Source organism: Eucyclogobius newberryi, unplaced genomic scaffold (genome assembly GCF_026437365.1).
Source record: "Eucyclogobius newberryi isolate DKJ021-1_F unplaced genomic scaffold, fEucNew1.0.hap1 SCAF_12, whole genome shotgun sequence".
NCBI classification, from domain to species: domain Eukaryota; kingdom Metazoa; phylum Chordata; class Actinopteri; order Gobiiformes; family Gobiidae; genus Eucyclogobius; species Eucyclogobius newberryi.
In genome coordinates, this window is record NW_027315746.1 from 12,515,337 (window position 1) to 12,532,379 (window position 17,043).

At 35.5% G+C, this 17,043-nt stretch overlaps 1 protein-coding gene across 2 annotated transcripts in view; it reads right to left on the bottom strand.

The window, feature by feature from the left end:
- Positions 1–905: 905 nt before the first annotated feature.
- Positions 906–17,043, bottom strand: part of atp6v1h (ATPase H+ transporting V1 subunit H) — a 30,893-nt gene continuing 14,755 nt past the window's right edge. For both annotated transcript variants that reach the window (XM_072440859.1, XM_072440858.1), the window contains 4 exons: positions 15,429–15,554; positions 13,606–13,707; positions 11,472–11,585; positions 906–1,407 (listed from right to left, as the gene is read on the bottom strand). In XM_072440859.1, the coding sequence (XP_072296960.1) occupies positions 1,344–1,407; positions 11,472–11,585; positions 13,606–13,707; positions 15,429–15,554 (406 nt within the window). In that variant the 3' untranslated portion in view covers positions 906–1,343. The remainder of the gene's footprint in view (positions 1,408–11,471; positions 11,586–13,605; positions 13,708–15,428; positions 15,555–17,043) is intronic.

Below are 17,043 nucleotides of genomic sequence, written 5' to 3' on the forward strand. Positions count from 1 at the left end.
CGCATACATTTCCTTTGTGATGTTTTATTGCACTAGAAACCTCAAAAACATGGCTCCTGAACGTGAGCGGGCTTGCCTCTCCGCAGTCTTAGCGCGTAAACTTAAACTTATCCCTCTGCACGGATAATGTTCCAGGTTTGGCTTTAATATCTCCAGAGTCATGCAAGTGGCTCGTAGCCTTTTAGTTTATTGATTTTTATAATGCGATTAATTATTTAACAATTTATTTCTCAACAGCAGAAAGGAGAAGACATGGGAGTGAGTTTTTTTTTAAAAATTCCATATAATACACTGTTGACTAGTACTTTTCTGTATATTTGTACTTGCATGATGTCATCTCACGGTCTCATTCAAACGTCATAGAGCTACTTAATACGTTTTCAAGCTTTGGCACCACTTTATAATAATATTTACACCTTAATTTGCCTTAACAAAGCATGAACAAGACTTAATTCATTATGAACATATAGTTTATTAAGCATGATGAGGCTTAGAAACTACTTAATTAAAGTTAGAGTCAGGAATTAGATGTTAGAGTATTAAGTCATCACTAAGACTGAATAAACCATTTGTTCACTATGAATTAAGTCTTTGTTCATGCTTTACTAAGGCAGGAATAAGTGTAGCTATTATTAAGTGTTACCAGAGCTTTTACCAGTGCCACATCACGCTCCTTTAACTCTTTGTTTACAGAGAAATTATTCGTCGACTACAGCGCTAATGGTGAAATCTTAGTCATTTCCAAAGAATAGACCATCAAAGTAAGAAAAACGTAATCACATATGAAACATAATTGCTCAAAACATGTACAAAAGGGTAACATATTCATCTTTATTTGAATTATCTTCGTTTATCCAGGTCGACAGTGAAATTGGCCTTATAATGATGAATAAAACAGCACAACGCTAACACGATAGCATCTTTATTATTAGTTCACCAATGTTTTACAGTTAAATACCTCTCAGATTTTATACACATCACATTAAACTTAAAGTGCGACTCAAAAATCACCACACAGGTTAGCACGAAAACACAAAAATAAATGTTACATCGAGAGCAGATCGCCGCGGAGATGGAGGGGAATGTAAACGGGGGGTGGGCAGGTTTTGAAACAGCAGACACCATTGTACACAACACACATTCATCCACCTACACTGAGGAAAATGAGTATTTGAACACCATATTTTTTTTAAAGATTCCGTCTCTCACAGTGGAAATGCGCCTACGATGAAAATGTCAGACCGCTCCGTAGTTTCTGAGCGTAGTTTCTTAACTTGCAAAATTGCTGGGTGTTCAAATACTTCTTTTTCCTCACTGTAAATGTTGCATGATCATAAAGATGTTTAACTTCTGGAGTCCGGATTCTGCTCCTGGTCTGTGGACTGGAGCTGACGGCCCAGGTACTCCCTAAGCAACGACACAACAAATGCAAGATTAGAAGAGGGGAATAAGAGGGGGGAAAAGGACAAAAATCAGCATGTTTAATAACCTTAAAATGCCTACGACAGGTTGGGACGACTCACTGAGCTATAAAGAGCTAAAATGTGCTAAAATGCAGTCAAGATAAACAACAACATTTTCAATCTAGCTAAAAACATACACATTTTATCACAGAAAAGCAATTTTTTTTAAGTTGTAATTGATGACTACACACTGGGCAAACACTCATCTAATGTCTCTATTACTTTCTAAATTTGACAAATAAAATATATGCGAGTAACGTTATTTTGTTGATGTTTACAGGGTCAAAAAGGGTTTCTTTTCTGTTAATTATGCATACACTTTTTTAATGAAACACAATTCACACAGGCATACAGGCATGTCATATATAACTTGAGGCAACAGAATATTATAAATTAAGTTTTTGTTTTTTCCGGGAGAAAAATAAAAGTAGTAATATAATATATGAATGAGTTTAATGTTCACAGAAGTGTCATTGTGTAATTTAATCACACAAAATGTAATAAGAGAAAGCAAAAAGAAACAACAATGATATATAAAAGCCCTTAAACAATTTATTAATATTGTTCTATTTTCAGTGTAAAGTCGAACTTAAAACCACAACAATTGATCAAAGTTCACCACAGATTATATATTTAGATTCTTCACTATGTTTCATCCTGGAGTGATAAATATCTCCTCAGAACAGCAAAACATGGACACTATTACAATACTACTTTTACAATTCAAAATGATGATTTAAAGAAGCGCTGTGCGACTTTTCTAGTGGACGAAATGTTCCAAACTAAAGCATTAAAGTAGTACATCTCCATGGAGACAAACAGGTGAAACCACACGACAAGTTACAGGTCAGATTAATCACAGTAACAACGCATGTTTTTAGCAATTAAAGCAATTTTAATCAACTTTAATGCTACACTGTGTGACATTCTAGGCTCATCTCCATGGAGACAAGCAGGTAACTTCCACTGCAAAAGTTATAGTGCACCTCTTACTTTTAAGCCGCAATAAACCTGCATTTACTTTTAATACCGGCTTCTAAAAAGTAAAAAGATTACGTGAGTAAGCGGTCGAATCAACCCGGAAAGTTTAACCTGACAAGATCAATTATCTCCAACACCTCATCAGCCTTTTAGAATCTTTGCTGACGACTTATTATTAGCATTAGTATTTCTCGTTTTTCACGTGGGTCATGACACTTTCAGCTCAGAGCACATTTTCTACATCTTTTCCTGTTCAGAGTGTGTTTGAAGACCCAGAAAATGCCCTGTGATAGTGAAAAAGAACATGTCACAAACACATTATGGTGAGTAAGAGCTGGAAACGCACTAAAAGCAGGGCTACAATTGGCTGCATGTTTCACCCTGGTACAGTTGGCTTCAAAGGACTAGTGCGCGCTGACCCGTCTTACGGTCGTGAGGGGAAATAACTGTGGAAAGTTGGGCTGTAAAAATGTTTATCTGGTGAAAAATGAGCAGATAAATTAGTGTCTAAACGTCAGAGAGAAGAGAGTGGCACATTTCAACAGCTTCAGTGACAAAAACGAAAGGGCTCCACCATAAGACACATTTAAATAGTTTGTTAAAAGCATTGATTGATCAGGAGTCACTCGGATTAATTGCAACAATTGTCACATTTACGTAGGCTTCATGTGGCCTTTGTGGACAATGGCCTTATAATAGCAGATTAGAGAACATTACATTAAAACTATTTAACTTGTTTCTTGTAGTCAACTGTAAAAAAGATGTTTCATATTTGGACTATCGTTATGTGGACTATACAGCCTAAAACACACATGAATGAACCTTTTTATAACAAAAACAGCAGCATAAGTGGCTCAAAATGTAAAAAAAAAAAAAAAACAATCTGAATTTCATCAATAATACACTTTATTCCAGCCTATTTAACCTTTATTTGGTTGAAAATGTATCTAAAATGTCTCAATGTACAATAGAAATAATTGTTTGACTATTCAAATCATCAAATATGAATCACTGACTACTAAAATAATCGTTAGCGCAGCCCCGTGGACGCAGCATTTGCACAAATATATTTACTTGCTGCTCTCGGTCTTATACAGTTCTGTATGAAGGCGTTTTCATCCTAAATAAAAGGAGCCCGTTAAATCATGTTGAAACTACGAGTGTTCTCATGGAGAGCACAGGCTGCAGAGCAAATGAATCTAAAGTGCCGTTTGTATAGAAAAACGTGCCTGCAATTTACCATTCAACGTGCAGAAAAGTGACATAAGCCGTCATTTCTGTTTTATTCGACTTCAGTTTAACCGATCGGGAACAGAACAACCTTTTCTCTATTGAGCACATGTGTTATCTGTGTGACAGGTACAGAAGGAATCCAGAGACATTTTGAAAATAAAACCTCAAGTATACGACGGCTAAAATACAATCTAAACGCGCTATTGCGCTCAGTGTGAGGCTATTTTCACAATATTACCGTTTTAGAGTGGTTCAAACAGAGGACATGCAACCTGAGTGTTCCCGATTACGCCGTCTATAAACATAAGTACTATATATATGTTTTTGTTTGATCCCATTATTCGTAATTTATGTTTTATGTAATGACATTTTGCTCAGGTTGTTGCACAGTGGGATCAGCTCATAATGAACTAATGGGAATACAATACACTTGAGATATAGCTCTGAAATGAAATAAAAAACTAAATAAATACATTCAAATAAATAAAATAAATAAAATAAATAAAATAAATAAAATAAATAAAATAAATAAAATAAATAAAATAAATAAAATAAATAAAATAAATAAAATAAATAAAATAAATAAAATAAATAAAATAAATAAAATAAATAAAATAAATAAAATAAATAAAATAAATATTTATTTTATTTTTCAGGGGGAAAAAGAAAACCAACAGCTGGTTTTCTTTTCCATCCAAGCTAAATTTAGAACGATTTTGTACAAATTGGGAGATTCAGAGTATAATTTTCACACAAACATTCAGAGTAAAGAAGTCACAGTATCAAAGTTTAGTTTCACGATTATTGTGAGGGGAAAAAATGACACAATTATTCAGATTATGACCAAACAGTGTCACCTTTCATTTTCTTTTATTCCACTATTCCCAAAGTTTGTGACCAGCTTTACAAAATCAAACTTTCTGAATGAAAAAACTGGGACAAAATACAGGCAGATAATAAAAAGTACTGTACATTTAAATGTATTTTGTGAGCTATAGATTGAAGTAAAAAGACAAGAAAAGACAAAAATTGTCACAATTGTTGATGATATTGTCACCTGAACGCTCACGATTATCGATTAACCCAACAATCTTGACATCCCTAATCCAGAGTAGAAGTACTGTGGAAAAAGCTATGTATTTGATGCATTGATTGGCTGATATATGGGGCCATCTTTTGCACTTCAGGTCCAGGCCAGAGCGATCATTTGGATGAGCCACAACACCTGACTAAAGGAAATCCATGCAGCTTTGTTTGAACAATTAGTAAGAGATTCAGGGCAAGACACGAAAAGTTTACAGTCACTTCATTTGTAAGTATAATTGGGGGAAAAATCGAACCCATATCAGTCAATATCCTCCATGTGTGATACAGTGAAATGAGATAACAGCAGCTTTCATAAGAAGACGTGATGTCGAGTTTTGTTGAGTAACGTCATATTTTTCTTCTACTTTTCTGTGCTTTACTTCATATGAGTATCTAAATAATGCTGTAAAGTTTTCCTTAGCTCAAACTAAGAAAAGAAAATCAATCAATCATAGTTAAAGATGCTGTACCTGATTTGTACCATCTTAAAAACGTGACAAACAGAACTGATCGATTTTAAACAGTTTAAACAATGTATATGTGATTCTGTATGTTTGTGTTATCCAAATTTTCTAAAAGCCTCCTATGGACAGGTGTTGAAAATGACCTTAATTTGCTATTACACTTAAAACATTGCATCTGGTTCGTCCAATGTTCTATGTCCATATTAAATAAATAAATACATACATTTAAAATTATTATTTAAAAACATCCTTAAAAATACTGGGTTTTCTGTCAAACTAATGCATTGAAATACTGAAATTGTGTGTTAGAATCTGTTCAGTCAGAGCCTACATAAAGGCTTCCTATATAATAATGTATATGTATTATTTGGTCTGATCTTGTAGTGTTAAATTCATACATTTGGCATGTTTCTTTCTTTATATCGACAAAGCTTCAGCTGAAGTACGTGACCTCCTTGGTTTCATGTAATAGGAACAAAGTCAAAAACGGTGTTAGGGGTTTAGTTCAAATGGTGGGAAACTATTTCAATAATTATGCATTTAAAAAAGGTTTTAAAAATGAGAAAACGGAGCCGTGTCAATTTAAACGGCAGCAGTTTCTTCACTTTCCAAACGTAATTAGGTGTATATTATAAGCATTTTTCACAACTTTCAAATACCAGAGCAGATTTTTGCGTCATGGCTAAGCTAACTAAAACTAGCGTGCTTTACAATTAGACGCAGACAGCACACAGCGGTCTCATTTAGACCCAAAGAGCCGCTTTTAAAATACACCTGTGCTGAGGCAGACAAATTAGACTATATTCAATGAAAAACGGTGCCTTAAATTAGAACTCCATTAACGGATCTCTTTATAATTAATAGTTTAAGACATTAGACATTTTGTAGGGAATATTTCAGTATTCCTGTAAGTAAAATGTAATTATACAAACGATGACTTCTAGAGAAAATGACGGCACTTAACAAGATCGAACAGGTGAGTGGATTGAAGGAAATTATGAGCAATTTGTGCTCAAATGAATGCCATATTATAAAAAGGTTAGCTCCAGACAGCTGCGCCCCATTTAAGAGAACAAGAAAAAAGCGAATAATAATAAAACAAAATGTTTATTTTAATTTTTTTTTACATTTTAGATTTTTATTAATAATACTTTTTATTTGTAAATATCAAACAACCATCTAGAAGCCTTCAGTCACTGTATTTCAACCTTTATTGGGTTAAAAATAATAATAGTACATACAAATACATAATAATACATAATAATGATCATAATAATAATAGTAAATAATAAATCACAATAATAAATAGACGTTCTTAAATACCGTATTTTCCGTACTATACGTTTTTTCTAGTTTTGGCCGGGGCGTGACTTATATTTATACTTATATATTTAAACTCAGAAGCGACTTATATGTGATATAATTTGTTATCACACTTGCAACCACATTTCATACTCCAGCGCAATTTTTTTTCTTTTTCTTCTCTACTACGCATTTTTTGGCTGGTGCGACTTATACTCCGGAAAATACGGTAATCGTTTTTGACTGGTTGACAAATAAAATAAAAAAATAAAAACGCTGACAAGTAGACTAATTTTAACTAATTAGTTAAAATGATGTTAAATTAGCTAATTAGTGACGGCCCTAATAATCATGTCAAATTTAGAAGCAAAAATAAGTAATTGCAGAAAAGTAAAGAGTATTTTAATCTGCCCGTCGTTCATGTTACACGTTCTTATTCATAAAGTGACTTCATGAAGCTGGAGACACAGCAGAGAAATGGTAATACTTTAGACAATTTGAATGAAAGTTGTGATATATTTATACAATTTGATGACATCTCAACTCATGAGACGACTATCTGCCGCTATCAAGTAGTCTTACAATGGCTTCTCATTTGAATCCTCCTTTTATTAAAACCATCATGTCTTTTTATTTACAACCTCGTGATGTGGGGTAGTTTGGGATGTCACAATGTCAAAGTGTTACCATTACTGTGAGAAGAAACGTCACGATTGTAAGATTTTTCCCGATTATTGACATCCTGACAAAACTACGGCGAAATACTTTTACTACGATAAATAAATTGAAAAAATTTGCTATTTACTTTTAGTGCTGGCCCATATAGAACTTTCAAGTAAACAGCAACTAAACGTATTCAATCCTTGAATAATGGAGGAGAGGTATACCAATCTCATTCATATAACAGTTTTGTCCTTGATACTGAATACTCCATGAGCAGCTTTAACACCCATTTTGTTCCACCTGATTTTCCTTCGATAAAAAGAGTGGAGGCGTTGAATACTTCACGTGATGCAACAACCTTGGAGGATAATGGAGGTAAACGAAACGCCTCGCAATGAAAGCTCAATTGACACTCAGTCCAGTCCTCATTTTCTCTTTCCCTTATACAAAGTGCACAAATTGCGGCTGAGATTCTAGCTTGGTTTAGTAAAATCATTATTAATTGTAAAAGTCAAACAAGTGTCCATCTTTGCTCCATGTTTTTAATTAAAAAGTACACCTCAAAAGCTATTTGCTAAAGCCACATATGTTATAATAAATGTTATGCTTTGAAAACCAGTTATTCAGTGCTTCAGTTTTATGCATTTGTAAAGAAATTGTTCAATGCCACCATAATGTCGTGTAATGGAAGTGTAGAGTGACTCAAATTGACTGGAACAGTATTTATGGGGCTCAATAATTATCATGGGCACATTTACTTGGCACTAATGAGGAATTTTGTCTTATTTTGTAGTTCATTAACATTTGAGCTATAAAAGGGTTGAATAATTAACATTTACGACTAATTAATAATACTAAACACCTACTTAAGTGTTGCGCTCTGCTCTTTATTCATGGCAAATCCTGTGTTTGACAATATTGTTCATTAAACAAACATTAGTGGGATTATCCTGGGTTTTGTTATCGTGTCAGTGACAAAGTAGTTTCAGGATTTTCTGTAACAATATCGGGCTTGAGATTTGTTAAAGTGACAGGCCTAATCATGTCATAGAAAACTGGAAAAGTGCAACTCTTCATACAAAATGATATAGTAATCATGTTAAAAGGTGCACTATGTAACTTCTTGGAAAAACATTCACAAATAGGTAAAATATTCCATCTTAATTATGCTTAATGATGTTATTTCTTTGCCTGAAATGTTCCTCATTATGGCATTATCACTCGTTTATTGAATTATACCGTATTTTCCGGACCATAAGTCGCGCCTTTTTTCATAGTTTTGGCCGGGGTGCGACTTATACTTATATACTTATACACCAGAGCGACTTGTATGTGATATTATTTGTTATTTTTACATTTGCAACCGCATTTCATACTCCAGTGCAACTTACATATGTTTTTTTCTTCTCTATTATGCATTTTTTGGCTGGTGCGACTTATAGTCCAGAAAATACGGTAATTGTTGAATCTGTTAATTAATCGACAAAAATCAATCAAACATTAATTTGATTTAGTCTAAGGATTTATATAGCAGCACAGCAGAGGGAAGCAGACATGAGAGTTGAGTTAGATGTAGAATTAGGAGTGAATCATGAGTTCAATCAGATTTTTTACCTAAACACACTGGTGCTTGTCTATTTAAATAGTTGTTTTGGATGAACTTCTGCACAGTTGTGGTCTTGTTGGAACAGATGATACTTTAGCAGACAGTACTTAATAGTTTTTGTTGACTAATCAATCAGGCGTGTCTTAAGTCAACTAAGAATTCCTTTAGTCGAATGTGGCCTTCAAATAGAAGTCCATTTACCAAATTTTTCTCCTTCTAACAGGGGAAAAACTGAATTTCAGGTGCATATAGTCCTAATTGCTGCAGCACGTGTAAACAGTGGCTTCAGCAGTAAAACAAGTCCCTCGATCCAGGTTTACATGTGTGCACTAAGCCTAATGCAGATTCATCCTTTACCCGTACAACATCAGCCCTGGCCTGAGCACTTCTCCATCAATGACTGAACTTGGAGAGACGGTTTTGCTTTGGCCTGTTGCCACTGGCGTACATTTTGAGGACAAAGCGAGCGCCTAATTACGTAAATGTGTGGCAAAGCAGACATAAAGGCAAACAACTCAAGAGCATTAGTCGATTGTGCAAGCAGCGCCGGAGCAAGAAGGGAACATGGAAAATCGAGCTGAAAAACGGTACAGCAACTGATCAGCTATCGAGGCGTGCTGTACAAACTGTCCCTGCTGACAAACGCCACAGAAACCAGAGCTTTTGTCTCAGCACCCGTGGGACGGAAGATTTAGGAAAACATCAAGACGAGTATGAAAACAAGGCGAGTATGAAAACAAGACGAGCATGAAAACAAGGCGAGTATGAAAACAAAACGAGTATGAAAACAAGACGAGTATGAAAACAAGACGAGTATGAAAACAAGACAAGTATGAAAACAAGGCGAGTATGAAAACAAGACGAGCATGAAAACAAGGAGTATGAAAACAAGGAGAGTATGAAAACAAGACGAGCATGAAAACAAGGCGAGTATGAAAACAAAACGAGTATGAAAACAAGGCGAGTATGAAAACAAGACTAGCATGAAAACAAGACGAGTATGAAAACAAGGCGAGTATGAAAACAAGACGAGTATGAAAACAAGGCGAGTATGAAAACAAGGCGAGTATGAAAACAAGGCCTGCTGGACATCATTAGGCTGAACTTCAAAAACACTGTTAAGAGAATCATTACCGGGGCTTTTTAAGAAGATGTGGCTTAAAATGGAAACAGACAACGTGAAGTGGATTCCTAATGCAAGATAAAGTTAAGAGTGGAATGTGTGTCTATTTAAGGATATGCCAGTGTGTCGGGATTAATTAATAATTAATTAATAATTCTTCTGGTATCGATCAAGACCAACCACACAAAATGTGTCCTATTTATGTTATATTTTCATACTTCAACTCAGCATGTGGTTTTAGATGTATTTTATAGTTGACATCACATGCACTTTGCTTGCTTTGTTTATCTCTTGACGTCACATTCTCACTTCATTCTCGCTGCACTGAGGCTCAATCAAAAGTCCAAACCACATGTTGTGTTTCCAGGCGGCTGACAGCGCCTGATCCAAGCACAGTCTGATTGGACGCTCACACCTCCACAAACAAACCTGGTTTACAAGGAGCGAGGTGCGACTTGACAAAAACACACAGGATTGTTTTTAATTCCTCTTGAACGTGTTTTCCTTCCGTTTGTCACTGGAGGAACTTCCTCAGAAGACTAATAACTTCCTACAGTATTTCTTCCATTCCATTCCATTCACAAAAACATTAAAATATGTTTAAGTAAAATATGTAGTGTGTGAATTCATTGAAATTACTTGAAAACTTGATTTGTTCCAATCAAATCAATCAAAAAAATCTAATCGATCAAAAAAAAAAAAAAAAAATCATACAAAAGCCAGTGATTAAAAACAGGCAATAATGAGTACATTTACATCTGAAATTGTATAAAATAAAAAAATTGAGAAAGTCTCATCTTTGGTCAAGTTGGTCCCTGCATGAATAATGAATGTTAAAAAAAGAATGTTTTTAATTTACTCCACCTGCAGGAAGTCTCTTTTCCCACTCGCATGCAAGCGCAGTAATATTCAAATGTCACCATGTTCAATTTTGGTGTTGCAATTACTGAAAGAAAAGGGTTCTCTCCTTCACAACTGTCAAATATATTTCTCTACAGGGACAATAAAATGTACCTTAAACTACCTCAATTTCTGCCAAGGTTTGAGGAAACACTTATCAGAAGTAAATTCTATCCACCATTTATTTTCAATGATACAATTTACCTTCTGTTTACAACCGTTTCTTCAAACCTTGGCAGAAATCAAGCCAGTAAAATGCTTGGTAAGCTGAGAGGTAGAGAGAAGGTGTTTCTGGTTGAAACGTCTCCATTTCAAAAACAGTGTCCAAATGAAACCTTTTCAAAGATGGACCATTCCAGAACAAATGAGGGATTACTCCGACCTACAATTTTACTATCAAACCAAGATATTTACCTGTTAATTTTAAACCTAAGGCTATTTAAGTAACACGATGTTCAGTGAAAAGACTTTGGCAGACACATTCTGAAATGCATGTGTTTCTTAATTTAACTCTTCTTGTCTCAGTGTCTTCTCAAAAGTTATCGTTTCTGAATGTGTTTAAAATATGAACCATTTTAAAATGCAAATTGCAGATAAAATCTCTCATTAGATGCATTTCCATAATGGTTGAGCCCCAGAGTAGTTCTTACCAGTTATGGACCATCAGTTTCTGCACGGCCAACAGAGCATTGTATCGAACGAGCTGATCTTCGTGGTGCATGTGATTCATCACCAGCTGTTTGCCTCCCAGCTGCTCAATCACTCTGGAAACCAGGGAGAAGTGGAGAAAAGAGCCTTTAGCAACAAAAAAACAGCCACGTTTTGTATCCACATTTGAGATGGTTTAGTGCTTTGGTTTCATACAATGTGATACGCCAGGTTCACACGGGTTCAAGGTGCATCTGATGAAAAACAGTGTGACTAGTGTGAAAATGGAACAAGCCTATTGGGCTGGTAGAATGGCTTGTAATGCTGAGCGGAGTATGCAGGGCAGCACTGGTTGTATAATTTGATTGATTTGTCCAAACAAGAGCAGTGTTGGTCTGTCAATCACAGAATCCATTTAGAATAACAAACGGGGAAGAGACAACACAAAAATATCCCCTTTTATTGTCTTTAGAAGTATGCTCTGCTAATCTTCTGCCTTTATCTAACTTCATCCTCTGCATCCTCTTCTCTTCTACCATATACGGAGTGGTGGAAGAAGTACTATAGTATTTTGGTACGGATACAGGAGCAAACATGTACTCGAATAAAAGTTAGATAAAAAAAAATAACTATTGAGTACAAATGTGTCAATTATTTCTCATTGATTCAGACTTTTTATATGTATGTTTTGTTTGCTCAAGTCAGGACTTGAACTCAAACCTTTAGGCAGAATGACACCATGAATGTGCTAAAAAAGAACCTGTCAAACTATAGAAAAAAAATACTTTTTACTCATCAGTCCTGCAAAAAGTACAGTGGAATAGGAAATACAGATACCCGCAGTTAAAGCAAAACATATCCACTGTAAAATGCACTCAGGTTGAGTAAAGCTAACTAAAAATTGTACAGTACTTTTACTTCTTTGCCCCAAGCTCTAAATTCAGTATTTGTGCACCCATTTAATATATGGGTGCACAAATACTGATGGGATAAGGAATATTATTCATTATCCCTGACCTCCGTGGTAACCGCTGTGCCTGATAAACTGTGGAAAATATGCTTCATAGTTTGACATCAGTGTGTCAAGAGGCAGTTTGTAGAAAGAAAGTAGAAAAAGAAATGCAGTGGTGAGTAGGCTACTAAACAGAATATACCTGTATCTATGTCAACACAGAATTCGATCCAGTGTGTTTAATTGTTCTAATAAAATAAAATAATAAATAAATAAAATAAAAGTGTTACAATTTAGTCTAATCATATGCAGTATGTGCTACATCTTTCTATTAAATAAAGCCTCCATTTTCTGCTGACATTTGTTTTAGATGTGTTGTGTTTGAATTACACCATTTGTTTTTTAAACAAATGGTGTGATCTAAATACGTTTATTTAATCAAGTGTGATCTAAATACGTTTATTTAATCAAGTGTGATCTAAATACGTTTATTTAATCAAGCCAGAGTTTACTGCAAATTGCAAATGTCTTCCATGATTCTTGTATTCGTTTAGCAGTACATATTCCTCTCATGAGTTTGTGCAAGACATGTACAAATCTGCACTGTGAACTGAATCTTGAATTGAAAAATAAACCATAAAATTGTTTTTACAGATATTTTTCAGATGTAGTGCTCACCTTCTCTTAAGATTACAAGCTCTATCGAAAAGTAAAGTAGTTTGGCCACAGGTTTTGAGAATATTGTGTTATCTGTGCGGAACATTCTTGGGAATTAAATAGAAGCTCGCGGACACTAAAGTCTTTTCAGGCAAAGGCAGCCCAATGTGACTGTGCATAACCATACATACGAATATCAATGTTTTAAGCCATTATTCTCACTTTTTGTCTTGTATGTATACGTATAAATGTATGTGTATTTTTGTATTCTTTTTTTTTGAGAAATGTCCGTAAAAACCATGAAGTGCAGGTGAATGTACCATGTCCAAACTATTTCTACATGAGACTGAAAACTTTATGGGGGTCAATAGAACCCCTGTGGAGGCAGGAGGCTCACAGAATTCTTATATCTCATTGTAACAGGTGCTTATTATGCCTTTACTATAACTCTGCACTCATTACTGTGTGACAGCCGGACAAAAGCGCACATTCTTTTAAGGAAAGTGTCTGAGAACAAAGCGCCTCACCGTTTCCCACGTGGGTAGTGCCTCACATACTCCCCGACGTCGTGCGCCGCCACCGCAATGACCTGAGGGTCTTCAGACACCTCCAGCAGCCTGGTCAGGATCCTGGGTCAATCCAACAGAAACGTTAAAACATGGCTTCAACTTTTGTGGAGGTTTAATAATCAGTCAAATGTGAAACGTCTGTCAAATTAATCACAAACGTGCAGACATGTCACCTTGTACCTTTCAAAAGTTTCAAACACTTTTCACATTTTTAATCAGCTCTTTTTGCCATGTTGAATAAGATACAGCTTTTTATTAAAAGAATATTCAATAAATTAATTAAGAGTTTTAAGAATACTATTTAATGACTTGATTAACAAAAGCTTTTATTATCAAATTCAAGTGAACTAGTACGAAGCTCTCCGATTGGTTTACAAGTCGGTTTACAGGTTGCTCTAACCAATCAGAGAGCTCCTTAATAGTTTGCTTTCATGATTTGCTTTACTTTAGCCAGGAAGCCATGCTAAATGCTCAGAGTCCAGATGACTACAACTGAAGAAGATAATTGGAGAGCCCTCGTCCATGTCCACAGGGGGCGGGTCAGTCCGTGTCCACAGGGGACGGGTCAGTCCGTGTCCACAGGGGACGGGTCAGTCCATGTCCACAGGGCGGGTCAGTCCGTTTTGGTGTAATTCAAAAGGGTGAACCTAAACATGACGACGCCGACAGACGTACTTTGGCCTATTTTATCAGAGTTAAGACTATTCTGTTTTTTTTTTTTTTTTTTTAAACGTGCACATAGAAGCACTTGAAGTGCAAGAATTGAAGACGGAGAAGAAGTCTTTGCTTTTTACATAATGAACCTTTAAGCAAGTAACTAGTGCCTTGTTTGCATCATAAAAAAGCTAATGGAAAAGGAGTTAATAATTTGAGATAAAGCCCATCACAGAGTGAGGACAGTGATAAGACAATAGTGTTTGTGTGAATGTCCTAAGGACTAAATAATAATAATAATAATAACTTTTATTTATATAGCGCTTTTCAGTGACCCAAAGACGCTGAACATATATAAAAAAGGGGGGGTATTTACAGACAGGGGGGGACAACACGTACAATACACATTAATATACAGATAAAATGACCAGAGATAAAGCGTGACCAGAGTAGCCAAGCATCCCGCTCTAATTGATGTTTTACATCTTTTGATCTCAGAAGTCTCCTCGAGCCAAAATAGCTTGAAAGATGCGTCAAAGTGCTTCACTCTGGAAATACAAGGCTTTGATTGGGTGAAAAGTGTCACTATTACTCTAATGATGAGATACAAATATTCAACATCTGAAGAAAGTTTTCCACATTTGTATTCACAAAGATAAAATATTGTTTGGATTTAATATCTACAGAAAACTTTGAAGAGTACAAAGATAAAGAAGACAAAGTTTGACATTTCTGGCAGCGCAAAAGCTTTTCTTTTTTCATATTGGATTATGGTCTGCCTTTCGTTTCACTCGCCGAAACAAACATGTTTCACCAGTTTTTTCATTTAAAATTATTACTCATACTCGATGCAATAATTTTCAGGTTCTGCTGTTGCAATTCCCCTCCACTGATCTACAACAATAAAATGCAGCCTACACGTTAAAATGCAGCCTACACGTTTGTGCTGATTATTGGACAAGGAAATCTTATTTGCAATATTCTGAATACAGTTTACAGCTATTATGTATTTTATAGAAGCAAAACCACATGCTCCTCTAACCCTTGATTATTCAATTTGAGAGAAATGAAGTGTTCCAAACTACTTCAAGTATCTTTGTGATGCGTTTATAATGATTTGTTCTTACTTGAGGAGCTCGTAGTTCTTCTCGTTCAGCCGGATTGCATTTTCACGCCAGAATTTCTCGGACTTGTGCACAGGGCTCCACTCGAGACGGCCAGACTTGAGTTCAGAGCTGTACTCGTCAAAGGAGCTGAGAGGAATAAAAGAGGCAATAGCAAAAGTTCAAAAAGGTCAAAGGCTTTGTAAGTCTGTGCAGACATAAAAAACATGCTCTCATAATTCAGCACCGTGTTATAAACCAAGCTCATTTTTACTGACATTTTACATCAAGAGAAATTAACTATTAAGATACTAAAGTGTGCATTATATTTCAAATTTGGTGAAGTTACTAAGATTAATCTATATTCTGAGATATATTATTTTCAGTAACTTGTCTAAACAGTCATGAGGATAAAATCATGTAAAAAAAAAGATATAAAAAAGAGCCCCGGCACTGAGAGTAGCCCTTAACCAGTTCTTTGAATTGCATAAAATAACTTAATTTAAACTGTGTGCTTTGCTCCACAGGCAGGGTTAGGGTTAGGGGAGCAAAGCTGCGGAGGCCCTTTTTCCTGTCTCTGTGTGGAATCTGATGGACTCAGATATTAAAATAAGAATGTCCTGAGATCTCAAGCGGCGAATACTTGATCTAAAGTTCGGCAAACTTGTTAAATAATTAGGCAAAATGCCAACTAGTCTTATAAACAAAATGCAGTGCTGTTCTCTTCTTGCATCCAATGATTGCCAACTAACTTTAGAATATAAGTGACAGTGGTAAGTTCTGTATCCTTCTTCTGTAATGAACCTTAGCGCTGAACCTTAGCGCTGAACCTTAGCGCTGAACCTTAGCGCTGAACCTTAGCGCAGAACCTTAGCGCAGAACCTTAGCGCAGAACCTTAGCGCTGAACCTTAGCGCTGAACCTTAGCGCTGAACCTTAGCGCTGAACCTTAGCGCTGAACCTTAGCGCTGAACCTTAGCGCTGAACCTTAGCGCAGAACCTTAGCGCTGAACCTTAGCGCTGAACCTTAGCGCTGAACCTTAGCGCTGAACCTTAGCGCTGAAGGATAAAGTCAGAGGTTTTAAGACTGTTGCTGTAGAATGCATATAAATAATATCAACATAATCTAGAACTGAGAGAAATGTAGCCTGGATGAATACAATTTTAATTTCAAAGAAGAATGACAATCTAGCTTTACGTGTTTGTTTCAATGGTAAGAATAGAATAGCTTTTTTGTGTCACTAGAGTGCCTTTTGGAGAACAGCATACATGTAGTTCTATTTGAATTCACTAATAATTTTAACACGGTTTTGTTGGATGGAATGAAAGTTCTTTTGCATATTTTGAATCACTTCAAAGTCAGCTCCAGTGGACTTTTTGACTCTATAGAGAGCAACATATTTAATACTGTGTAAAGAGCTTAAGTCATTGATCATCAACCCTCTTCTGATGTATTGGAGCAGCAGCATCTAAAATATTTCTAGCATCAGAAAACACATCACAAACATATTTTTTGATGAACTGAATCTTTAATAATGACATTTAGGAGCAGAATTTTGTGATAAGGATTTAAGAATATTTTGCAGAATTGCCCTGTGAGTCAGTGAAAGTATTGACGTAGTAAGATGTTTTGGCTTTAC